The sequence below is a fragment of the Salvelinus fontinalis genome, chromosome 31 (assembly GCF_029448725.1).
Source record: "Salvelinus fontinalis isolate EN_2023a chromosome 31, ASM2944872v1, whole genome shotgun sequence".
NCBI classification, from domain to species: domain Eukaryota; kingdom Metazoa; phylum Chordata; class Actinopteri; order Salmoniformes; family Salmonidae; genus Salvelinus; species Salvelinus fontinalis.
This window is the reverse complement of record NC_074695.1, coordinates 36,452,132-36,477,498: the sequence shown is the minus strand read 5'-3', so window position 1 is coordinate 36,477,498 and position 25,367 is coordinate 36,452,132. Positions and strand designations below refer to the sequence as shown.

At 43.1% G+C, this 25,367-nt stretch overlaps 2 protein-coding genes across 3 annotated transcripts in view; both read left to right on the top strand.

Annotated features, from left to right (window-relative positions):
- Positions 1-24,411, top strand: part of LOC129830151 (AMP deaminase 1-like) — a 31,789-nt gene extending 7,378 nt beyond the window's left edge. The window contains exons 1-15 of one of the 2 annotated variants that reach the window (XM_055892452.1): positions 7-10; positions 2,799-2,964; positions 3,080-3,236; positions 8,847-9,012; positions 10,324-10,546; positions 12,119-12,248; positions 20,624-20,818; positions 21,053-21,184; positions 21,270-21,433; positions 21,694-21,820; positions 22,405-22,568; positions 22,759-22,879; positions 23,007-23,180; positions 23,407-23,517; positions 23,779-24,411. In XM_055892452.1, coding sequence (XP_055748427.1) covers positions 2,813-2,964; positions 3,080-3,236; positions 8,847-9,012; positions 10,324-10,546; positions 12,119-12,248; positions 20,624-20,818; positions 21,053-21,184; positions 21,270-21,433; positions 21,694-21,820; positions 22,405-22,568; positions 22,759-22,879; positions 23,007-23,180; positions 23,407-23,517; positions 23,779-23,934 — 2,172 coding nt within the window. In that variant the 5' untranslated portion in view covers positions 7-10; positions 2,799-2,812 and the 3' untranslated portion in view covers positions 23,935-24,411. Of the gene's footprint in view, positions 1-6; positions 11-2,798; positions 2,965-3,079; positions 3,237-8,846; positions 9,013-10,323; positions 10,547-12,118; positions 12,249-20,623; positions 20,819-21,052; positions 21,185-21,269; positions 21,434-21,693; positions 21,821-22,404; positions 22,569-22,758; positions 22,880-23,006; positions 23,181-23,406; positions 23,518-23,778 lie in introns of those variants that run through there. The other variant, XM_055892451.1, reaches the window with a different exon arrangement.
- A 147-nt stretch (positions 24,412-24,558) lies between these two features.
- The window catches only part of LOC129830150 (DENN domain-containing protein 2C-like), a 34,824-nt gene continuing 34,015 nt past the window's right edge, over positions 24,559-25,367 (top strand). Inside the window, exon 1 of the mRNA XM_055892450.1 lies at positions 24,559-25,038. The gene's annotated coding sequence lies outside the window, so the exon portion shown is untranslated. The remainder of the gene's footprint in view (positions 25,039-25,367) is intronic.

The window sequence follows — 25,367 nt, the reverse complement described above, 5'->3', positions numbered from 1 at the left end:
TCAGGTCAAAGTAAGTATAAAGGGTGAGAAGAAGATATCAAACGTAGAGAAACCTGACCCTGCATGTACAGTGCATGTCGTAAGTATTTACCCCCTTGGGTTTTAAAATGTTTTGTTTTGTTTTACAAAGTGGATATAATTTTGATCTATACAAAATACCTCAATGTCAAATTAATAAGAAAATTAAATACATTTTTGTTATGTTATGTTATTTTTGTTATGGCAAGCCTAAATAAGTTCACTAGTCCAAATTTGCTTAACAAATCATGTAATAAGTTGCATGGACTCACGCTATATGCAATATTAGGGTTAACATTATTTTTGAGTGACTACCCCATCTCTGTACCCCACACATACAATTATCTGTAAGGTCCCTCATTCGAGTAGCGTATTTCAAGCACAGATTCAACCACAATGACCAACGGGGCTGTTCAAATGCATCACAAAGAAAGGCGCCAATTGGCAGATGGGTAAAAACAAAAGCAGACACTGAATATACATCTGAGCATGGTAAAGTTATTAATTAAGCTTTAGATGGCCTCCAGAGTGGCACAGTGGTCTAAGGCAATGCTAGCTGTGCCACTAGAGATTCTGGGTTTGAGTCCAGGCTCTGTCGCAGCCGGCCGCGACCGGGAGACCCATGGGGCGGCGCACAATTGTCCCAGCGTCGCCTGGGTTAGGGGAGGGTTTGGCCGGCAGGGATGTCCTTGTCCCATCGCGCACTAGCGACCCATGTGTCGGGCAGGCCCAGTGCACGCTGACACGGTCACCAGGTGTACGGTGTTTCCTCCGACACATTGGTGTGGCTGGCTTCCGGTTTAAGTGGGCATTGTGTCAAGAAGCAGTGGGGCTTGGTTGGGTTGTGTTTCGGAGGACGCATTGCTCTCGACCTTCGCCTCTCCCGAGTCCGTACGGGAGTTGCTGCGATAAGACAAGACTGTAACTACCAATTGGATACCACGAAATTGGGGAGAAAAAGGGGTCCAAAATGTTTTAATGTTGTACCAATACAACCAGTCACTATTACGATACAGGCGTCCTTCCTAACTGAGTTGCTAGCAGAAGAAGGAAACCGCTCAGTGATTTCACCGTTTGGCCAATGGTGATTTTAAAACAGTGGCTGTGATGGGAGAAAACTGAGGATGGATCAATAACATTGCAGTTACTCCACAATGCTAACCTAAACACACAGAACAAAAAATATTCCAAAACCTGCAACATAGCACTAAAGTAATACTGCAAAAAATGTGCCAAAGAAATTAACTTTTTGTCCTCAAAACAAAGTGTTATGTTTGGGGAAAATCCAACACAACACATCACTGAGTACTACTTTACATATTTTCAAGCATGGTGGTGGCTGCATCATGTTATGAGTATGCTTGTCATCGGCAAGGACTAGGATAAAAAGAGACAGAATGGACCTAACCACAGGTAAGATCCTAGAACACCTGGTTCAATCTGCTTTCCACCAGACACTGAGAGACAAATTCATTCACTTTTCAGCAGGATAAGAACCTACAACACAAGGCCAAATCTACACTACAATTGCTTACCAAGATGATATTAAATGTTCCTAAGTGGCCTAGTAACAGTTTTGACTTAAATTTGCTTGAAAATCTATGGCAAAACCTGAAAATGGCTGTCTAGCAATCATCAACAAATAACTTGACAGTGCTTGAAGAATTTTGAAAATAGTAAATGGGAAAATATTGTACAATCCAGGTGTGGAAAGTGAGACTTATGTGAGACTTACCCCAAAGTACTTGCAGCTGTAATTTTCTGCCAAAGGTGTGTCTAACATGTATTGACTCATGGGGGTGAATACTTATCTAATCAAGATACATTAGCGTTTAGTTAATTATTTGTGTTACATTTTTCTTCCACTTTTACATTAGATTATTTTGTGTCGATCAACAAAAAATTACAAAATTAATTTAAATTCTACTTGAAAACAATAATAATCCAAGTGTGTGAATTATATGCACTGTATGTCCCACCGTAGAAATTTGTGACTGTCAACATTAATTCATTCACTTATTTGTCATAGAATAAAGTTTGTAGTGGATGCTAGACAAAAAAAATGAATCAATGAATTGATCAGTCCGAATGCGCTTGAGTTTTCTGGGCCTTGTTGAGTCCACAGACACTATGACTCCAGGAACAAGATAGGCCAAGAGTTGCTGCAGTATCACAGCCTCTTTGTCTCGTTTGGCCCGAGAAGGCTGTCTTGTTTGTACTGTAGATATTTGATGTAAGTGCAGAGCAAGTTGTTGAGTGTTTATGTGAGTTGTCTGGCCCTAATCTTTGTGCTGGATTACTGTAGCTCTGTGTGCATGGAACCTTGTGGTCATAGCCCAGGCTAGTGCTGAGAGCTGTGAGTTGACGTTGGACCAAGTTCTGCTTGGTCTTATACACACAAAGCATGTGCTGCTGGAGAGTCTGTTTTCAACTGTTGCAATAAGGTATGTCTAATGTTTCCCTTTGTGATAGTACCTTGTTTTTTACAAAATAATTTCAAACAATAATTTCAATCATGATGAATTTGACCATCCTACTGTAGCTTGCTTTATCACGCCTGTTGAATCTATTCTGCTGATAGCTTGTTCCATGTTCAGTGCTTATTTTGGGTCAACACTCCATGTTGTCCATTTCATTGCATAATTTCCTGGGTAGTGCACTTGAATAGCTTTTGGGAAACAAAACCAAATGTAGAAAATGACGTAATAAAAGTGCAAATTTTCAACTTAGTAAGTACCTTTGAAAAAACAGGGTGGGTAACACCTATGTGTTTCTGCTAGAGACCGATGAGCATATGCTTGCCTTTGCGGAGAAAGTCTTTGCATCGGAGACCAAAGGTGAGGGCGTCCGTGATGAGATCTCCATGTTTGAAGTGCAAGATGACTGTCCCATCCTCCAACAGGAAATGGCCCACCATCTGCACACCGATGAAGATACTGACAAACGGTGGGTAGTAGTTCCTAAATCTTTTTTCTTCTTCATGTGAACTGTCCAACAATGGTATCATCCTTTGCCTTACCACTAAATCCACTGTTTGTCTGTCCCTCCTCCCCCTCCATAGTAAGAAGAGACAGCAGAAGTGTCGCACCATCCCATCAATGAGTGACCAGGCCAGGAAGGTGCTGACCCCTGTGGCAGATGTGTTGTTGGACATACCAACCTACCTAGAAGTGCCTGACTTCCAGAGAGTGGCCATCATTGGAGACTATGCCTCTGGGGTATTATATCTTAGCTATGTAGCCTACATTTCCCTTTTATCCAGGTTAGTCTTATGGAAATCAAATCTCCTTTGCAAGAGAGACCTGGTTCAAGATGTCAGCAGGGTCGAACATGATGGACCCCACTCATAAATCAAATCAAACTTTATTTGTCACATGCGCCGACTACAACAAGTGTAGACCTTAATGTGAACTGCTTACTTACAAGCCCTTAACCAACAGTGCAGTTCAAGAAGAGTTAAGAAAATATTTACCAAATTAACCAAAATAAAATATAATACAAATTAACACAATAACATAACAATAACGAGGCTATATACAGGGTAACGGTTAGAGGTCATTTGTACATGTAGGTAGGGGTGAAGTGACTATGCATAGATAATAAACAGTGAGTAGCAGCAATATACAAAATAAATGGGGGGGGGGGGTGTCAATGTAATAGTCAGGTGGCCATTTGATTAATTGTTCAGCAGTCTTATGGCTTGGAGGTAGAAGCTGTTAAGGAGCCTTTTGGTCCTAGACTTGGCGTTCGGTACCGCTTGCCGTGCAGTAGCAGAGAAAACAGTCTATGACATGGGTGACTGGAGTCTTTGATAATTTTATGGGCTTTCCTCTGACACCGCCTATTATATAGGTCCTGGTTTGCAGGAAGCTTGGCCCCAGGGATGGACTGGGCTGTATGCACTGCCCTCTATAGCGCCTTACGGTCAGATGCAATACCAGGCGGTGATGCAACCGATGGTGCAGCTGTAGAACTTTGAGGATCTGGGGACCCATGGCAAATCTTTTCAGTCTCCTGAGGAGGAAAAGGTATTGTCATGCCCCGTCTTGGTGTGTTTGGACCATGACAGATCGTTGGTGATGTGGACACCAAGGAACTTTAACTCCACTACACCCCCGTTGATGTTAAATGGGGGCCTGTTCGGCCCGCCTTTTCCTGTAGTCCACGATCAGCTCCTTTGTCTTGTTGTCCTGGTACCGCACTGTCAGTTCTCTGACCTCCTCCCTGTAAGCTGTCTCATCTTTGTCGGTGAGGCCTATCACTATTGTATCACTATTATTAAGCAAACTTAATAATGGTGTTGGAGTCGTGTTTGGCCATGCAGTCGTGGGTGAACAGGGAGTACAGGAGGGGACTAAGTACGCACCTCTGAGGGGACCCTGTGTTGAGGATCAGGTTGGCAGACTTGTTGTTGCCTACTCTTACCACCTGGGGGCGGCCTGTCAGGAAATCCAGGATCCAGTTGCAGAGGGAGGTGTTTAGTCCCAGGGTCCTTAGCTTAGTGATGATCTTTGTGGGCACTATGGTGTTGAGCTGAGCTGAGCTGTAGTCAATTAACAGCATTCTCACATAGGTGTTCCTTTTGTCCAGGTGGGAAAGGGCAGTGTGGAGTGCGATTGAGATTGTGTCATCTGTGAATCTGTTGGGGCGGTATGCAAATTGGAGTGGGTCTAGGCTATCCGGGAGGATGCTGTTGATGTGAGCCATGACCAGCCTTTCAAAGCACTTCATGGCTACCGAAGTGAGTGCTACGGGGCGGTAATCATTTAGGCAGGTTACCTTCGCTTCCTTGGACACAGGGACTATGGTGGTCTGCCTGAAACATGTAGGTATTACAGACTCAGTCAGGGAGAGGTTGAAAATTTACACTTGCCAGTTGGTCCGCGCATTCTTTGAGTACACGTCCTGGTAATGCATCAGGCCCCACGGCTTTGTGAATGTTGTCCTGTTTAAAGGTCTTGACCACATCGGCTATCAAGAGAGTTATCACACAGTCATCCAGAACAGCTGGTGCTCTTGTGCATGCTTCAGTATTGCTTGCCTCAAAGCACGCATGAAAGGCATTTAGCTCATCTGGTAGGCTCGCGTCACTGGGAAGCTCACGTCTGGGTTTCCCTTTGTAGTCCTTAATAGTTTAAGCCCTGCCACATCCAACGAGCGTCAGGGCTCATTCAATCTTAATCCTGTTTTGACGCTTTGCTTGTTTGATGGTTCGTCTGAGGGCATAGCGGGATTTCTTATATGCGTCTAGATTAGTGTCCTGCTCCTTGAAAGCGGCAGCTCTAGCCTTTAGTTTGATGCTGATGGTGCCTGTAATCCATGGCTTCTGATATGTACGTACGGTCACTGTGGGGATGACGTCGTCGATGCACTTATTGATGAAGCCGATGACTGAGGTGGTATACTCCTCAATGCCATTGGATTTATCCCGGAACATATTCCAGTCCAGTCCAGCGCCATCTGACCACTTCAGTATTGATCGAGTCACTGGTACTTCCTGCTTTAGTTTTTGCTTGTAAGCAGGAATCAGGAGGATAGCATTGTGGTCGGATTTGCCAAATGGGGGGCGGGGGAGAGTTTTGTATGCATCTCTGTGTGTGGAGTAAAGGTGGTCTAGAGTTTTTTTCCCTCTGTTTAAACATGTGACATGCTGGTAAAAATTTGGTAAAGCTGATTTAAGTTTGCCTGTATTAAAGTCTCCAGGCACTAGGAGCGGCGCTTCTGGGTGAACATGTTCTTGTTTGCTAATAGCCTTATAGAGTTGGTTGAGTGTGCTCTTAGTGCCAGCATCGGTCTGTGGTGGTAAATAGACAGCTACGAATAATATAGATGAGAACTCTTTTGGTAGATAGTGTGGTCTACAGCTTATCATAAGGTACTCTACCTCAGGCGAGCAATACCTCGAGACTACTTTAATATTAGACCACCAGCTGTTATTGACAAAAGACACACACCACCACCCCTCGTCTTACCAGACGTAGCTTCTCTGTTCTGCCGGTGCATTGAAAATCCCTCCAGCTCTATATTATGTACACATGTACACAATAACACATGTACAGTACAGCTCAAAGTTTGGACACACCTACTCATTCAAGGATTTTCTTAATTTGTACTATTTTCTACATTGTAGAATATTAGTAAAGACATCAAAACTATGAAATAACACATATGGAATCATGTAGTAACCCATTTGTTTTTAAACAAATCAAAATATATTTTAGATTCTTCAAAGTAGCCATGCCATGCCTTGATGACAACTTTGCACACTCTTGGCATTCTCTCAACCAGCTTCATGAAGAATGCTTTTCCAACAGTCTTGAAGGAGTTCCCACATATGCTGATCACTTGTTGGCTGCTTTTCCTTCACTCTGTGGTCCAACTCATCCCAAACCATCTCAATTGGGTTGAGGTTGGGTGATTGTGGAGGCCAGGTCATCTGATGCAGCACTCCATCACTCTCCTTCTTGGTCAAATAGTCCTTACAAAGCCTGGAAGTGTGTTGGGTCATTGTCCTGTTGAACAACAAATGATAGTCCCACTAAACCCAAACCAGATGGGATTGCATATCGCTGCAGAATGCTGTGGTAGCCATTCTGGTTAAGTGTGCCTTGAATTCTAAATAAATCACAGACAGTGTCACAAGCAAAGCATCTCCACACCATCACAACTCCTCCTCGGTACTTCATAGTGGGAACCACACATGCAGAGATCATCCGTTCACCTAATCTGTATCTCACCTGGCGGTTGGAACCAAAAATCTCAAATTTGGACTCATCAGACTAAAGGACAGATTTCCACCGGTACAATGTCCATTGCTTGTGTTTCTTTGCCCAAGCAAGTCTCTTCTTCTTATTGGTGTCCTGTAGTTGTGGTTTCTTTGCATCAATTTGACTATGAAGGCCTGATTCACGCAGTCTCCTCTGAACAGTTGATGTTGAGATGTGTTTGTTACTTGAACTCTGTGAAGCATTTATTTGGGATGCAATCTGAGGTGCAGTTAACTAATGAACGTATCCTCTGCAGTAGATGTAATTTTGGGTCTTCCTTTCCTGTGGCGGTCCTCATGAGAGCCAGTTTTATCATAGTGGTTAATGGTTTTTGCAACTGCGCTTGAAGAAGCTTTAAAAGTTCTTGAAATGTTCAGAATTGACTGACCTTCACGTCTTAATGTAATGATGGACTGTTGTTTCGCTTTGATTATTTGAGCTGTTCTTGTCATAATATGGACTTGGTCTTTTACCAAATAGGGCTATCATCTATTTACCATCCCTACCTTGTCACAACACAACTGATTGGCTCAAACGCATTAAGAAGGAAAGACTTCCACAAATGAACTTAAGGCACAACTGTTAACTGAAATGCATTCCAGGTGACTACCTCATGAAGCTGGTTGAGAGAATGCTAAGAGTGTACAGAGCTGTCATCACGGCAAAGGGTGGCTACTATGAAGAATCTCAAATATAAATATATATTTTGAATTTTTTGCTTACTACATGATTCCATGTGTTATTTCGTAGTTTAGATTTTTTCACTATTATTTTACAATGTAGAAAAAAGTAAAAATAAAGAAAAACCCTGGAATGAGTAGGTGTGTCCAAAATGTTGACTGTTACTGTACGTTTGTAAACTCACCATTAAAAATACCATAGTGATTGAGTGTCCATATAGCTATTCCATGATATTTGCATTCTACTAAGTAAACCTCCAATTGTTCCCAACTATTCCACCCTCTAAAACCCCTCCCCATCCCAATTTGGGTTGTCATCCTAGTGACCGGCAGACCACCCCCGTCCCCCCGTATCCCAGGGCCCCACAGAACAGAAGCAGATCAACCGCCAAAGCTTTTCCATCGTCCTCACTTCGATTTGCATTATATATAGCTATTAAAAAATATATCTAAAATATTTAAATTTCCATAATTAACAAAATAATATGCGTAATAATGTAGACAGTTCATGCAAAGGATTGTTACCTATAACCAGGATTGCCATTGCAAAAAATTACATATTTAGCAAGCAATTATTATTTTTGCAAACAATTATGGTGATTCATCCTATATTGTCCCTAACATCCTTACCCCCTAGCAACAGATGTGGGACACACACACACACACACTCAACCCCTTTCCCCCACAAACAACCATAAGTTCAGATGCTCAAAAGCTGTTCCATCCCTGAGCTTTGATGTCTTCATTATTATTCTACAATGTAGAAAATAGTAAAAATAAAGAAAACCCCTGGAATGAGTAGGTGTGTCCAAACTTTTGACTGGTACTGTATGTCTCCACCTCCCTCTCTCCTCAAATAGCAGCAGAATGAAGTCTCGTTGACCCTGTTTACATGTTGTGGAGCAGTGTCCTTATTGACGGGTTAAACTGAGCTGGATGTTGGAGGAGTAGCATGGCTGCCCATGGCCCTGGGTGTGAACTTGACCGTTATGGCTAGCATGTGTCTCTGAGTCTGTGTCATTGACCTCCTGTAGGGAAATCTCCTCACATAAATAGATCCCTCTAGACTGGAAAATAAGAACCCAGCAAAGGTCGTCTGGGTTTAAATTTCAGTAATGTGGCTCTGACATTTACAGAGAGAAATCATCAGGAGGAGGTGGGGCTTGCTTATCAAACTGCTTGTTTCTCACTTTCCCAATTTAAGCACTACTACATAATCCACTTATGAATATTACATAATCATTTGGTCCATTGTGAATGACCAATAACTTGCTGACAATTATCCATTTTTGTTAGATCAGTGATTACTTCAAGGAACGGAAGGATGGAGCGATGCATTGGAACAGGGCCCTTAATACATCATTCCCCTCTCTACTCTTAGGTGACCATGGACGACTTTGAGCTGTCCTGTAAGGGCATTTACCGTGCTCTAACCATCAGAGAGAAGTACATGAGGCTGGCCTTCCAGCGCTTCCCCCTCACCTCATCCCAGTACCTGAGGGAAATTGAGGGAGAGCCGTTTAAGCCTGAACACACAGTGCAACCAGGTATGCAGACTAGGCTGACAAGTTTGAACGTAATCGAGAGGGCATGTCTGGGATACGCATGCAGTAGTTTGTCGTGACAGACTATTACTGCCAGTGGTGGTTCTAGCTTGTATGGCTCCCTGGCCGAACCCCCCCCTATATAAATATAAAAATATATACAAAAATAAGACTTTATTAATATCAAAAATAAGTAACAAAGACAAATAGAAACACATTTTTGTTGATTTGTCACTCGAGCATCAATACATTTGTAACGGCTGTCATATTAGCATGGATCGGACCAACACGCAGCGAGGTATGTAGACATAATGATTTATTAAATGAAGATGAAACACGAAGAACACTTGAATAAACTGCAAAACAACAAACGACGTTAAACAGACCTGAACTTGTGAACATAAAAAACAATGAACGCACAAAATGGAAAGAACGAACGAGACGAGACAGTACCGTGTGGTTTAACAGACACAGCAACAATCACCCACAAACCAACAGTGTGAACAACATACCTTAATATGGTTCTCAATCAGAGGAAACGTCAAACACCTGCCCCTAATTGAGAACCATATCAGGCAACACATTGAACCCAACATAGAAACACATAACATAGACTACCTACCCAGCTCACGTCCAGACCAACTAAACAAAGTTAAACAAAGGAAAATAAAGTCAGGAACGTGACATTACCCATCCCCCAACACTGTCAACCAAGAGTCAAGACTAAAACAATTCACCTTGGTGGTGTGCAGACTGGTTTTATATTATTATTAACGATTTCGCACAAACCAGATAAAAATGCAACAAAGTGAAACTGTATATTCACAATATGAATGAATTGTGGTTTATTTGGTAGCATTTCGAAGTGTGACAGATTTTTACTAATTGCATTAGTACTGTACAAAGTTAGAGGTGCGCTATTTGATAGATTTCCTCATTCCCCCTACCTCGGGCTTCCAGTGGGGAGACCTGAGGTCAACCTACCCCCGCCCCCTCCCAATCTCGTACTTCTGAGTGGGAGACCTTCCCCGGTAGTAGCCTGCCAAGCTCAAAAACTAGAATCAGGGCGCCTACTCCGACCAAGGTTAATTGACCCACAGTCCCACACGGTGACATGATATCATTGACGTGACGTGCAAATGAGCGATATAAAACCGATTGCGCAAATGTCACCATTCAAAATAAAATTGTGCGGGCACCCCGTGCCGCTCCCGGTAACATGGTGCCCTGGGCGGCTACCCATGTCGCCTATACCTAAATCCGCCACTGATTACTGCCAAGAAAGTGTCTAACAGCTAACATTTTGTTTGCCAGTCTTCACATCGCCACCCAAGAAGGGCGAAGACCCCTTCAACACCAAGTGCTTGCCTGAGAACCTGAGCTGGGTAGCCCGTATGAAGGACGGTGTCATTTATACATACAAAGATGCGGCAGCGGCCGACCAACACAAACCCATAGAGAACATGCCTGCCCCTGACTACATCACCTTCATCGACGACATGAACTTCCTCATCGCTCTGATTGCACAGGGCCCAACGTGAGTCTTACTGCATGACTAGCTACAGGATTGTTAACGGAATATGTGAGACCCTATACCCGTTACAGCTTGGCTAATGGAAAGCCTCGAAAGGAATTTTAATTGGCCATACTTTCTTCGTTCTTGATTCAGTAAAAAGTGTATTTTATAAATGTCTGTGTCCAGTTGCAGGTGGTTCTCCAAAAAACAGAGAATATTCAGAAAGATATTAAATCCACGTTTTGGATCGAGGGAGAAATGCCTCTTGGATGTGTGTAGATCTTTGTTTTGGTCACACTGTGTAACTCGCTCTCATCTACTTCTACGCGTGGCTGTGGCTGCATCTCATAGAAACAACTAGTTCCTGCAAAGATGTTGGGAAATGCAAGATCTCTGGAAGCTAAAATGGCGAGGGAAATCCCCACTCGGTGCAAACCGTGGATTTAATATCTTTCTGAAAATTATCTGGTTTTGGAGAACCAACTGGACACTGACATTTATAAGATACACTTTTTACTGAATCAAGAACATAATAAAGTATTGCCAAGAACAGGTTATTTGAAAAATTCCTTACAAGGCTTTCCATTAGCCAAGCTGTAATGGGTATGGAGCATCACATATCCCATTAACAATTCTGTAGCTACTTCACGACGGGAGATCAACTCCAACGCAGCCAAGTCACAGCAGTATGTATTTACCAATGGTGTAAAGTACTTAAGTAAAAATACTGTACTTTTCTTTACTATCATATTTTTTACAACTTTTACTTTCACTTCACTACATTCCTAAAGAAAATTATGTACTTTTTACTCCATACATTTTCCCTGACACCCAAAAGTACTCATTACATTTTGAATGCTTAGCAGGACAGAAAATTGTCAAATTTGCACACTTATCAAGAGAACATCCCTGGTCATCCCTACTGCCTCTGATATGGCAGACTCACTAAACACAAATGCTTTGTTTTTAAAATATGTCGGAGTGTTGGAGTGTGAGCCTGGCTATCCGTAAATAAAAATACAAGAAAATGATGCCGTCTGTTTGGCCTATTATAAAGGATTTTTACTTTTACTTTTGATACTTAAGTATATTTTAGCAACTACATTTACTTATTTAAAACCAAATACTTTTAGACTTTTACTTAAGTAGTATTTCACTGGGTGACTTTTACTTGAGTCATTTTCTATTAAGCTATCTTTACTTTTACTCAAGTATGAGAATTGAGTACTTTTTTCGCCACTGGTATTTACAGTATGTACTGGCTTTTGAACCAACCCTGCTCTAACACACCTGATTCAACTAATTCTGATCTAAATTTTGCACTATGATCATTTGAATCAAGTGAGTTAGGCTGCGTTTACACAGGCGGACCAATTTTGATTTTTCCCCCCACTAATTGGTCTTTTGACTAATCAGATCAGCTCTTTTGTCAATAATTGGGCTGCCTGTGTAAACACAGCCTTAGTGCTGGTCTGGAACAAATAGTCTTTGTTCCAGACATATGGACTACATATTACACCACGAAATGTCTTACAACTTTCTAAGTTCCACATGACATGTTTGCTTGTCCTTTTTGTCTCTCCTGGGTGGCAGTAAGACGTACACTCACCGTCGTCTGAAGTTCCTCATGTCCAAGTTCAATGTGCATGAGATGCTGAACGAGATGGAGGAGATGAAGGAGCTGAAGCTGAACCCCCACAGGGACTTCTACAACTGCAGGAAGGTAGATATCTACCGCCTTACAAAACATATTAGCATTAGCCTATCTTATTAGCCTGTTATTAGCCTTTTAAGACCTCTTAAGATGTTGGCTTGACAGTCGCTGGACCCTGGTCGAGTCCCGGTCAGGATTACCCCTCAAATTTTCTACAGTATACTTCCATGGTTGGTTTCATTGACTCTCCCCTTTAACTGCCCCTAATTGACACATAGGATCAGTTTGAGCAAAGTGAGTTGTATAATCACTGATCTACAAATAGGATTCCCTTCCAAATAGGTTTTGTGCGATTAAGATTCGTAGAGGTACGCCTCCCATGGCTCAGGCGATCCCCCTGCCAAACACACACACACGCACAACCAGACATTGATTGATTGGAGACAGCTTGTGTCAATTACAGAATATTTCCTAGGATTTTCTACCTACAGCAACTAGGGGATAATGCTGGAAATACCGGTAAAAGCACAGTTCCTCCATTTCTGCACAAAAACAGGGCCCTAGACAGTCAATCACAGAGCACATTTAACATGATAGCAACACTCAAACTAACTGCTTGTAACAGGCAATCTTCACCCTGTTACACTAGTTTCATTTCATTTATAAAAATGACGGCTATGACAAAATGACAAAATAAAGTCTCTCCTTTCAACAAATACCTTATATTTGTGAATGGCTTTAGATAAAATAATACTTTATTACTAGAATAGACTTGCTTAACTTCCTACAACCAGGGTTGGACTTCTGCTTCTGCGCCCTAATAGCAAATGTGTGCTCCGCTCCCCCTGTTGTTCACTTTAGGCTCTGGCTCCAGCAGATACCTTCTCACACCACAGATGCTGTGAGACATATGAGATTATACAGGATGTTGAATGGTGCCAAATTGGATGGTGTCTTACCGCCATCAACAGTATGGGTACTGGTATTACATTTATAATTAGAAGCTAGGTACTAGCAAGCTAGTGTGTTCTACCTAGCTAGTCAGTACTAGTTAGCTTAGCTAGTGTGTACTAGCTAGCTGCACAAGAAACAGTGGTTAGCATAACGCCCTGGACCAGAGCTAGTGCGCCGACTGGTATGAGCATAGCATACTGACGCCCTGGAACAAAGATAATGACTCAGGAGATCAACAAAAGTCTACAGGTTGCGCGTGCGCATACCATTTGAGACACAAAAATACCATCTGAGACTCATGGACATGTACTTTGATGTTTGTAGACCACACAGAGTCAGCTGCCCTGAAAATAATTGCTGTCAGAGTGCAGTATAACTGCAGCACACTACCGTATAACTGCAAGTACTGCATCCAAAATACCACAGTTGACTGCAGTTACTGCAGTTTCAAAACTGCAATATTCTTTTACAAGGGTGATGCATCTCGTTGTTCCAGCACGGTCAGCACACCACAAAGAAAACTCATAATAACTACCCAGTAAGCAAATTTACTCATTTTCCAGAAGTTGGCCACACGTGCATTGTAAGTGCTGACTATGTAAATTGGAAACCACATATCCTGAGGCTGCATTTATTGTAGCTGGGGATTTTAACAAGGCTAATCTGAAAACAAGGCTCCCTAAATGTTATCAGCATATCGATTGCGCGACCCGGGCTGGCAAAACCCTGGATCATTGTTATTGTTACTTCCGCGATGCATATACGGCCCTCCCCCGCCCTCCTTTCGGAAAACATGACCACGACTCCATTTTGTTGCTCCCAGCCTATAGACAGAAACTAAAACAGGAAGCACCAATGCTCAGGTCTGTTCAACGCTGGGCCGACCAATCGGATGCCACACTTCAAGATTGCTTCGATCACGTGGACTGGGATATGTTACGTATAGCGTCGAACAACAACATTGATGAATACGCTGATTCGGTGAGCGAGTTTATTAGCGAGTGCATCAGTGATGATGTACCCACAGCGTCTATTAAAACATTCCCCAACCAGAAACCGTGGATTGATGGCAGCATTCGCGCAAAACTGAAAGCGCAACCCACTGCTTTTAATCAGGGCAAGGTGGCCGGAAACATGACCGAATACAAACAGTGTAGCTATTCCCTCCGCAAGGCAATCAAACAAGCTAAGCGTCAGTATAGAGACAAAGTAGAGTCACAATTCAACGGCTCAGACACGAGAGGTATGTGGCAGGGTCTACAGTCAATCACAGACTACAAAAGAGAAACCAGCCCCGTTGCGGACCACGATGTCTTGCTCCCAGACAAACTAAACAACTTCTTTGCTCGCTTTGAGGACAATACTGACAATACCGCTACCAAAACCTGCTGGCTCTCCTTCACTGCAGCCAACGTGAGTAAAACATTTAAACATGTTAACCCTCGCAAGGCTGCAGGCCCAGACGGGATCCCCAGCTGCGTCCTCAGAGCATGCGAAGACCAGCTGGCTGGTGTGTTTACGGACATATTCAATCAAACCTTATCCCAGTCTGCTGTTCCCACATGCTTCAAGAGGGCCACCATTGTTCCTGTTCCCAAGAATGCTAAGGTAACTGAGCTAAATGACTACCGCCCCGTAGCACTCACTTCTGTCATTATGAAGTGCTTTGAGAGACTAGTCAAGGACCATATCACCTCCACCCTACCTGACACCCTAGACCCACTCCAATTTGCTTACCGCCCCAATAGGTCCACAGACGACGCAATCGCAATCACACTGACCTAACTCATCTGGACAAGAGGAATAGCTATGTAAGAATGCTGTTCATTGACTATAGCTCAGCATTCAACACCATAGTACCCTCCAAACTCGTCATTAAGCTCGAGGCCCTGGGTCTCGACCCTGCCCTGTGCAACTGGGTCCTGGACCTCCTAACGGGCCGCCCCCAGGTGGTGAGGGTAGGTAACAACATCTCCACCCCGCTGATCCTCAACACTGGGGCCCCACAAGGGTGCGTTCTCAGCCCTCTCCTGTACTCCCTGTTCACCCATGACTGCGTGGCCATGCACGCCTCCAACTCAATCATCAAGTTTGCAGACGACACTACAGTAGTAGGCTTGATTACCAACAACGACGAGACGGCCTACAGGGAGGAGGTGAGGGTCCTCGGAGTGTGGTGTCAGGAAAATAACCTCAAACTCAATGTCAACAAAACAAAGGAGATGATCATGGACTTCAGGAAACAGCAGAGGGAGCAGCGCCCTATCCACATCGACGGGACAGTAGTGGAGAGGATGGAAAGTTTTAAGTTTCTCGGTGTACACATCATGGACAAACTGAAATGGTCCACCCACACAGACAGCGTGGTGAAGAAGGCGCAGCAGCGCCTAGGGAAATAGGGAAATAATAATAACTTAATGGGAACCAGGTGTGTACACTCAAGACATAACAAATGGAAAACAGAAACATGGATCGGTGGCAGCTAGAAAGCTGGTGACGACGACCGCCGAACGCCGCCCAAACAAGGAGAGGCACCAACTTCGGCGGAAGTCGTGACATGGGTGCTTTTTCCACCACTGTAGCTTATACGGTTACAGAGTTGTGGCATTTGTTCTAATATGCAAATGTATGCCAATTTAAACTGATTAAAGGATGGAGGAATGAAATAATCTATACATTTATGAAGTGTTTCCATCCCCCTGAAGTTAGTTTGGAGTTCCTAGCTTGAATAGTTAGAAAGCAGTGGCACTGCAAATAGTGCCTTCAGAAAGTATTCATACCCCTTGAGGTATTCCACATTTTGTTGTTACAGCCTGAACTTAAAATGGATACAATAATACCACAAAGACAAAGTAAAAAAAATCCAAATGAAATTTTGCTAATTTATAAAAATTGAAATACAGATGTCACACACCTGAGTCAATACTTTGTAGAAGCACCTTTGGCGGCAATTACAGCTTTGAGTCGTCTTGGGTATGTCTGAATCAGCTTTTCACATCTGGATTTGGGGAGTTTCTCAAGCTCTGTTAAGCTCGACCTTACTGTTAAAAGCTTACTTACAAGCACTTAACCAACAATGCAGTATTAAGGAAAATAAGAGTCAAGAAAATATTTACTAAATAAACAAGGATATATACAAGGGGTACCGGTACCGAGTCAATGTGTGAGAAAACAGCTTAGTCAAGCGTTAAAAGAAGGGGGGTCAATGCAAATAGTATGGGTAGCCATTTGAGTAACTGTTCAGCAGTCTTATAGCTTGGGGGTAGAAGCTGTTAAGGAGCCTTTTGGATCTAGACTTGGCGCTCCGGTACCGCTTGCAGTGCGGTAGCAGAGAGAACAGTCTATGACTAGGGTGGCTGGAGTCTTTGACAATTTGTAGGGCCTTCCTCTGACACCGCCTGGTATAGAGGTCCTGGATGGCAGGAAGCTTGGCCCCAGTGATGGACTGGTCTGTACACACTACCCTCTGTAGCGCCTTGCGGTCGGATGCCAAGCAGTTGCCGTACCAAGCGGTGATACAAACGGTCAGGATGCTCTCGATGGTGCAGCTGTAGAACTTTTTGAGGATCTGAGGATCCATGCCAAATCTTTTCAGTCTCCTGAGGGGGAATAGGTGTTGTCATGCCCTCTTGATGACTGTCTTGGTGTGTTTGAACCATGATAGTTTGTTGGTGATGTGGACACCAAGGATTTTGAAGCTCTCAACCTGCTACACTACAGCCCCGTTGATGTGGATGGGTGCGTGTTCTGCCCTTCTTTTCCTGTAGTCCACGATCATCTCCTTTGTGTTGATCACGTTGAGGGAGAGGATGTTGTCCTGGGACCACACTGCCAGGTCTCTGTCCTCCTCCCTATAGGCTGCCTCAGAGATCATCGACAAACTTAATGATGGTGTTGGAGTCGTGCTTAGTGATGCAGTAGTGGGTGAACAGGGAGTACAGGAGGGGACTAAGCACGCACCCCTTAGGGGCCCCCATGTTGAGGATTAGCGATGCAGATCTGTTGTTGTCTACACTTAGCACTTGGGGTGGCCCGTCAGGAAGTCCAGGATCCAGTTGCAGAGGGAGATGTTTAGTCCCAAGGTCCTTAGCTTAGTAATGAGCTTTGAAGGCACTATGGTGTTGAACGCTGAGCTGTAGTCAATGAACAGCATTCTCATGTAGGTATTCCTTTTGTCCAGGTGGGAAAGGGCAGTGTGGAGTGCAATAGAGATTGCATCATCTGTGGATCTGTTGGGCGGTATGTGAATTGGAGTAGGTCTAGGGTTTCTGGGATGATAATGGTGACGTGAGCCATGACCAACCTTTCAAAGCACTTCATGGCTACAGACGTGAGTGCTACGGGTCGGTTGTCATTTAGGCAGGTTACCTTGGCGTTCTTGTGCACAGGGGCTATGGTGGTCTTCTTGAAACATGTAGGTATTACAGACTCGGTCAGGGACAGGTTGAAAAGGTCAGTGAAGACACTTGCCAGTACATGTCCTGGTAAACCGTCTGGCCATGCGGCCTTGTGAATGTTGACCTGTTTAAACGTCTTACTCACATCGGTCACGGAGAGCAGGATCACACAGACGTCCGGAACAGCAGGTGCTTTCATGCATGCTTCAGTGTTGTTTGCTTCGAAGCGAGCTCATAGGAGTAATTTAGCTCGTCTGGCAGGCTAGGTTTACTGGGCAGCTCGCGGTTGGGCTTCCCTTTGTAGTCCGTAATAGTTTGCAAGCCCTGCCACATCCGACGAGCATCAGAGTCAGTGTAGTAGGATTCAATCTTAGTCCTCAATGCCATTGGATGAATCTCGGAACATATTCTAGTCTGCGCTAGCAAAACAGTCCTGTAGGTTAACATCTGTGTCATCTGACCACTTCCGTATTGAGCGAGTCACTGGTACTTCCTGCTTTAGTTCTGCAGAATTATTTTAACAGAATTATGGTCAGATTTGCCAAATGGAGGGTGAGGGAGAGCTTTGTATGCGTCTCTGTGTGTGGAGTAAAGGTGGTCTAGAATTTTTTTCCCCCTCTGATTGCACATGTTACATGCTGGTAGAAATGAGGTAAAATGGATGTAAGTTTTTCTGCATTAAAGTCCCCTACCACTGGTAGCGCCGCCGCTGGATGAACATTTTCTTGTTTGCTTATGGCCTTATACAGCTCGTTGAGTGCGGTCTTAGTGTGGTGGCAGAAACATTATATACAAAATAAGTTACAAACGTGAAAAAACACACAAAATATCACAATTGGTTAGGAGCCCGTAAAACAGTAGCCATCCCCTCCGGCGCCCTTCTGTATTCATAGGATGCCACCTTTTCGACAAGTCAGTTGGTCAAATTTCGGCCCTACTAGAGCTGCCCCGGTCAACTGTAAGTGCTGTTATTGGGAAGTGAAAACATCTAGGAGCAACAACGGCTCAGCCGCGAAGTGATAGGCTACACAAGCTCACAGAATGAAGTGTGTAGTACCACTGAAGTGCGTAGTATGTAAAAAGCGTCTGTCCTCAGTTGCAACACTCACTACCGAGTTCCAAACTGCCTCTGGGAGAAATGTCAGCACAATAACTGTTTGTCGGGAGCTTCATGAAATGGGTTTCCATGGCCGAGCAGGCGCACATAAGCCTAAGATCACCTTGCGCAATGCCAAGCGCCGGCTGGTGTGGTGTAAAGCTCGCTGCCATTGGACTCTGGAGTAGTTGAAACGCGTTCTCTTGAGTGATGAATCACACTTCACCATCTGGAAGACTGATGGACAAATCTGGGTTTGGCGGATGCCAGGAGAACGCTACCTGCCCCAATGCATAGTGCCAACTGTAAAGTTTGGTGGATGAGGAATTGTGGTCTGGGGCTGTTTTTGTTTTTCATGTTTCACGGTGTTCAAAGAAAAAGACTGTATGACGTTATTTTATGTTTTTGAATAATAAAAGAAAAACATTTGCTTTATAAGTAGTGCATGATCTTAGGGTGGCAACACATACATTCTAAGGGATTCTTAATCTTTGGCTACATTGAATGTTTTCTTTTAGCTACTTCATGTAGCTGACATATTCTTGCTTCACGTATTCCTCTTTGATTTAGAAGATACTGTTCCAGAAATAACATGCAGATGTACAGTACCATTCAGAAGTTTGGACACATCTACTCATTCAAGGGTTTTTCTTTATTTTTACTATTTTCTACATTGTACAACTATGAATTAACACATATGGAATAATGTGGCAACTTTGTGGCAACAGTTTGGGGAAGGCCTTTCCTGTATCAGCATGACAATGCCCCCGTGCACAAAGTGAGGTCCATGCAGAAATGGTTTGTCAAGATTGGTGTGGAAGAACGTAACTGGCCTGCACAGAGCTCTGACCTCAACTCCATCGAACACCTTTGGGATTATTTGGAATGCCGACTGCGAGCCAAGCCTAATCACCCCACATCAGTGCCTGATCTCACTAATGCGCTTGTGGCTGAATGGAAGCAAGTACCCGCAGCAATGTTCCAACATCTGGTGGAAAGCCTTCCCAGAAGAGTAGAGGCTGTTATAGCAGCAAAGAGGGGACCAAATCCATATTCATGCCCATGATTTTGGAATGAGATGTTCGATGAGCAGGTGTCCACATACAGTACATGACCAAAAGTAACTCCAAATTAAGCGAATAGGAGGACCTGTTTCTTTAACTTCTCAACACAGAATGTGCCAAAGGGTTGTGGAATAACAACAAAATGTGGAATAAGTCAAGGGGTATGAATACTTTCTGAAGGCACTATATTTCTCTCTCATGGTCTACATTGACTAATGTAAATATTGCACATTTTAAATTGTTATAATTCAAAAAGTATACATAGTATCAAAAATCTGTATATAAGCAATCTAAGTAGGGTCAGTCTGAACATCTCAACATTGGTTTGGTGTTTAACTTAAATGTTGAAAGAGGAGATAAGTGTAGAATGCTAGATTTTTTTTTTTACCATTGAAGATTATGGCCCCTTTCTGCCATTAAATTGCATTGGGAGCTCATTTAAATATTATTGTAGTACAAAAAGTATAAATGCTGTCAAAAATATTTTCTCAAGCAATATCAATTGGGACAGTGTACACATTTGGAAGTTGGTTTTGTGTTAACAACTTAAAATGTTTAAGCGCTAGAGTGACTCAAATAAATCAAATAATAATAAGACTGTAAGAAATCTAGAGTTGTGCTTGGCTTCAGCAAGCACATCTAATTATAGATATCTATGTTTGGGCCATATATAGGCCTATCAGGACTGGACCTGTGTAGATATTGAAATCAGGGCCAGTCCAGACTGGACAAAATCTGAACCAAACATAGATGGCTATGATTGGTTCATGCTTTGTCTGGTCTGGACCAAAAATAACTGTCCTTGGACGTTGAAATCAAGGCCGGTCCGGACTGCACCAAAAAAAGACATCCAAAAGACGTCGCTGATGGTAAATGCTTAGTGGGTAGTAACTCATATACATTTTTTCTCACAACTCCTGTGTGCTGTTGTAGGTCGACACCCACATCCATGCTGCTGCCTGCATGAACCAGAAGCACCTCCTGCGCTTCATCAAGAAGTCTTACCAGGTGGACGCTGACCGTGTAGTGCAAAACATCAAGGGCAAAGATGTGACCATGAAGGAGCTGTTCGCCAACCTCAAGCTGCACCCCTATGACCTCACTGTCGATTCCCTGGATGTGCACGCTGTGAGTCATACTGCTAGCTAGTTTAGCGATCAAAGGGGGAAAAGCAGTCCTGTGACCACAGGGCAAGTGCGCTCCTACCTCCTGTGTCAAAGGTCCAGACCTCTTGGCAGAAGCCGTTGAAAGGTTACATAGTAAGCTGCATACGGTGAAACTATGCATCTTTGATATTTTGAAACTTTTTCCAGTGTGAACACTCCTTGGTCTTACGTGCTTCTCTCTCGCTCATGTCTTAAGGGCAGACAAACCTTTCAGCGTTTTGACAAGTTCAATGCTAAGTACAACCCTGTGGGAGCTAGCGAGCTGCGTGACCTGTACATGAAGACAGAGAACCACATCGATGGAGAGTACTTCGCCAGGATCATTAAGGTTAGACTCAGCTATGGCTTAGTTAGTTCCCTTTTGTAAACATCGCTTGATTACAACCAGCTGATTCTATATTTTTCGCACCCAGGAAGTGGCCTCTGATCTGGAGGATGCCAGGTACCAATACGCAGAGCCCCGTCTGTCCATCTATGGCTGCAACCCTAATGAGTGGACCAAGCTCTCAAGCTGGTTCAACAAGCACAGAGTCTTCTCCCCTCAACTCAAGTGGATGATTCAAGTGCCCAGGATCTAGTAAGTTGTATCTCTCTGTTCTTCAGTGAATGTACTCTACCCTTTTTGCACCCTTTGGCAAGTTTGGCAAACTGAGTATAAAATTCTACTCTTTTAGGGGTACTTGGCCCTCCAAGTAAAAACAAACAATCTTTTTTTTAAATGGCTCTCGAAATAATGAAATTTGTACATTTAGAATAAGGTCTGAAGAACATGTTTATTACCATGGCATCTCATGTTTGTAAACTACTAACTGCTCATTCTCTGTACTTCCACCTCAGTGACGTCTTCAGAGGTAGGAACTTCGTGCCCCACTTTGGAAAGATGCTGGAGAACATCTTCCTGCCTGTTTTCCAGGCCACCATCGAACCCCACGCCAACCCTGAGCTCAGCATCTTCCTCAAGCATGTGAGTGAGACTGGCATGAGGAACCAGGGATGAAGGAGTTTTATATTTTAAAGCTGCAATATGCAACTTTTTGTGCATCCTGACCAAAGTCACATAGAAATGTGTGTTATAGATCTGTCATTCTCATTTAAAGCAAGTCTAAGAAGTGGTAGATATGTTCTATGTGCACTATTTCTGCGCTTACCTTTCTCAAGTTTTGTTTTTTGCGTCTTTTACTTTCGGTTTTGTAAATCAGCTTCAACCTGAAAGTACAATATTTTTGGTTATGGAAAATATATTTCACAGCGTTTAAGATGTTACAATGGTTCTCTACACTATACTTGCTTGTTTTGTCACACAAACTGAAATTAGGCAAACTATTCGAATTTTAGCAACCAGGAGTAGTTCACTCAAATGTCCTAATTCATGATTGTTCTCCAGCCTTGATGGAAATGTTATCAGAAGGTAGGAATTTGAGTTTTAAAATGTGTTTTTTACATTTTCAATCACTTAAAAAAAAAAAAAATAGTTTGGTATGATATATGAAGAAAATAATTTGAATAGCAAGGCAATCTCTTCATTCTCCATCTTCCTCTGCTCTGTAGGTGACAGGTTTCGACAGTGTGGATGACGAGTCCAAGCACAGTGGTCACATGTTCTGCACCAAGAGCCCCAAACCAGAGGAGTGGAACATTGCCAAGAACCCCTCCTATACTTACTACATCTACTACATGTATGCCAACATCACTATGATTAACCAGCTCCGCAAGTGAGTATCGCATGTCAAATCACAACCCACTGGGCACACAATGGTTGAACCAACATGGAATAGACGTTGAATTGACATCTGTGCTCAGTGGGAATCCACACGTCCTTCAAGAAATTGTTGCATGAAAAGGAAAATTCAAACATGATACACTCATATCATTGTTTGTTTTGTGTTTTTGTTTGCATTCTAGGGCTAGGGGAATGAACACCTTCCAGTTCAGGCCCCACTGTGGAGAGGCTGGAGCCGTCACCCATCTGCTGGCCTCCTTCATGACAGCTGACAACATCTCTCACGGCCTCAATCTCAAGAAGGTCCGTAGCCTCTCCAAACAAAATGGTCTCCTCTGTTTCTTTGACACTATCAAAACCTAAACACATTACACAACTAACTCCTGTGGTCCTAATGTTGACGTTTGTATCTAACCCTCCCACTCAACAGAGCCCTGTGTTGCAGTACCTCTACTTCCTGGCCCAGATTCCCATTGCCATGTCTCCACTCAGCAACAACAGTCTCTTCCTGGAGTATGCCAAGAGTCCTCTTCAGGAGTTCCTCAAGAAGGGCCTGATTGTCTCCCTGTCCACGGATGACCCCATGCAGTTCCACTACACCAGGGTGAGGCCAGACTGGGAGCCCGTCTGGCAGTCTGTGTGTTATGTAGAAAGATATTTACCTGTTTTGGTGCGCTCTTGGTTATTGTTGGTGCATTATGCACCAATCAACTGGCCCAAGGTTCCATTCAGTTCAAAATGGTAACGGTTGATTTTTAAGCTGATCCTAAATCAGTTATAGAGAGTAATTGAGATGCCAAGCTTACTCTGCTCTGACTGTGTGTCCTCAGGAGCCCCTGATGGAGGAGTATGCCATTGCAGCCCAGGTGTTCAAGCTCAGCACCTGTGACATGTGTGAGATCTCCAGGAACAGTGTGCTGCAGAGCGGCTTGTCTGATGAGGTAAACAACACAAGAGACGACAAACAGGATAGACAATATACTACCTCATAGACTCACAATTTAGCCACACGTTGTAAGACCTGAACCATTATTATTTTACACAAAGACATTATATTTTGTTACTTTACAATTTACACTAAAGTATGAGTTCAATCATAGTATAGACTAGTTGGATGACAGCACTGTAAATAGACTGCCATGTATAATTGCCATCATAACATCTTCAGCACCAAAACGTGTTGCCTTGGTTTCTTTCTACAGGAGAAGACTCACTTCCTTGGTTCCGACTATCTGAAGGAGGGCCCTGAGGGCAATGACATACGCAAGACCAATGTCGCCCAGATCCGTATGGCCTATCGTTACGAGACACTTTGCTATGAGCTCAACCTTATTAAGGAGGGTCTGAAGACTGAGTGAACAATCTGAGATGTTATGTTTTATGGTGATGGCCCCTGCTAAATGTACCGATTATTTAAGACAACCTTCTTGTGTACTGGCGTTCCTTCCATGGCAAACCACATAATCTATTTATTAGAATACAGCCACCAGCCATCATCTGGTGGCTGTGTGCAACTAATATCAATTTAACACAGTTTGCATATAGTGATTGGTCAGTGCTATCCGGAATCTTTGGGACTTCCTTAACCATAACCCTTACACATTTCAACTTTAAAGGGGTAGGGACATCACAAGAATACCAGTTTGCACGGACCTATAATGATAATCCTGTTTGGGTCTGTTGTATTCTATCTTTTCATTTGATTGGTTTTACTGGCCTTGTACTTGTTTATGAATGTGTGAAAACAATTACTCTTTCTAGATGTGTCATATTGTGGGGGACTCAATTGCAAGAATGATTTGAAAGTAATAAATGTTAAAACAAATATAATTTCATTTCTGTATTAATATTTTTTGTCAAACCAAACCACGACAGAATTGATTTGCTGAAATGTATGCGCTTGCCCTGATTTCTAAGTGGATGCAAATGACATCGTCCTGTGATTGTGTCAATTGGCCTTCTCCTACAAATCAAGACATCCATTCGTTGGATGAGACAGCAGGAGTTGACGACGCCTCTTAGCTCACAGGATTAATATGGAGCCCCCTGAAAAGTTTTTCACTTGCTTCGAGTTGTACCACTAGCTAATATCTCGGTGCCTGCTTAATGTTATTCCTTACTGTCTAAGACTGGTGAACGGTAGTTGGAAGTAAATAGACGTTTTAACTCTTAAAATAAGACATGTTGGTGATAGCTAGCTATAGCTAGCTTTAGCGGCTAATCAGCTAAAGGGGAATGTGTGGCAACTAACTAGTGCAATGGAACGCCCGATTTGGAATTCGTCGTGATTTCCTACTGCGAGAAACACTTCTGAGTCAACTAGGACGAAGATTATAACTAATATTGATGTCTAAAACCAACCACTACAAACAGGGAACAGGTCTAATTTGCCGTTTACGATACTTTTTGCTATTAAAGAAGTTGGGATTGCTGCAAGCGACCTCGAGAGAAACCAATTGGAGGTGGGTAATACATATCGCTACGATTCAATGGATTAAAAACAAATAATTTGTCTGAGATTAGGCATTTTGGTTGGTGTCCCACGGTGTCTGGTCTCACATCCAATTGACTGATTTAGCTACAAGTTATCAGTAACTTGTTAACGTGTTGCATTGATGTCACAATCGATGAATTTAACATGAATCTGCTAGTTTAATTGAATGTTCTAACCTCGTCGTGCATGGCATTATTTATTTGTTGAGTTAATCTAGCCTACTACTCATAAATTTAATTACATCTGTTGATTAGGTTAATCTTAATTGGATGTAAACAGGACAGTTAATCTCTTCGT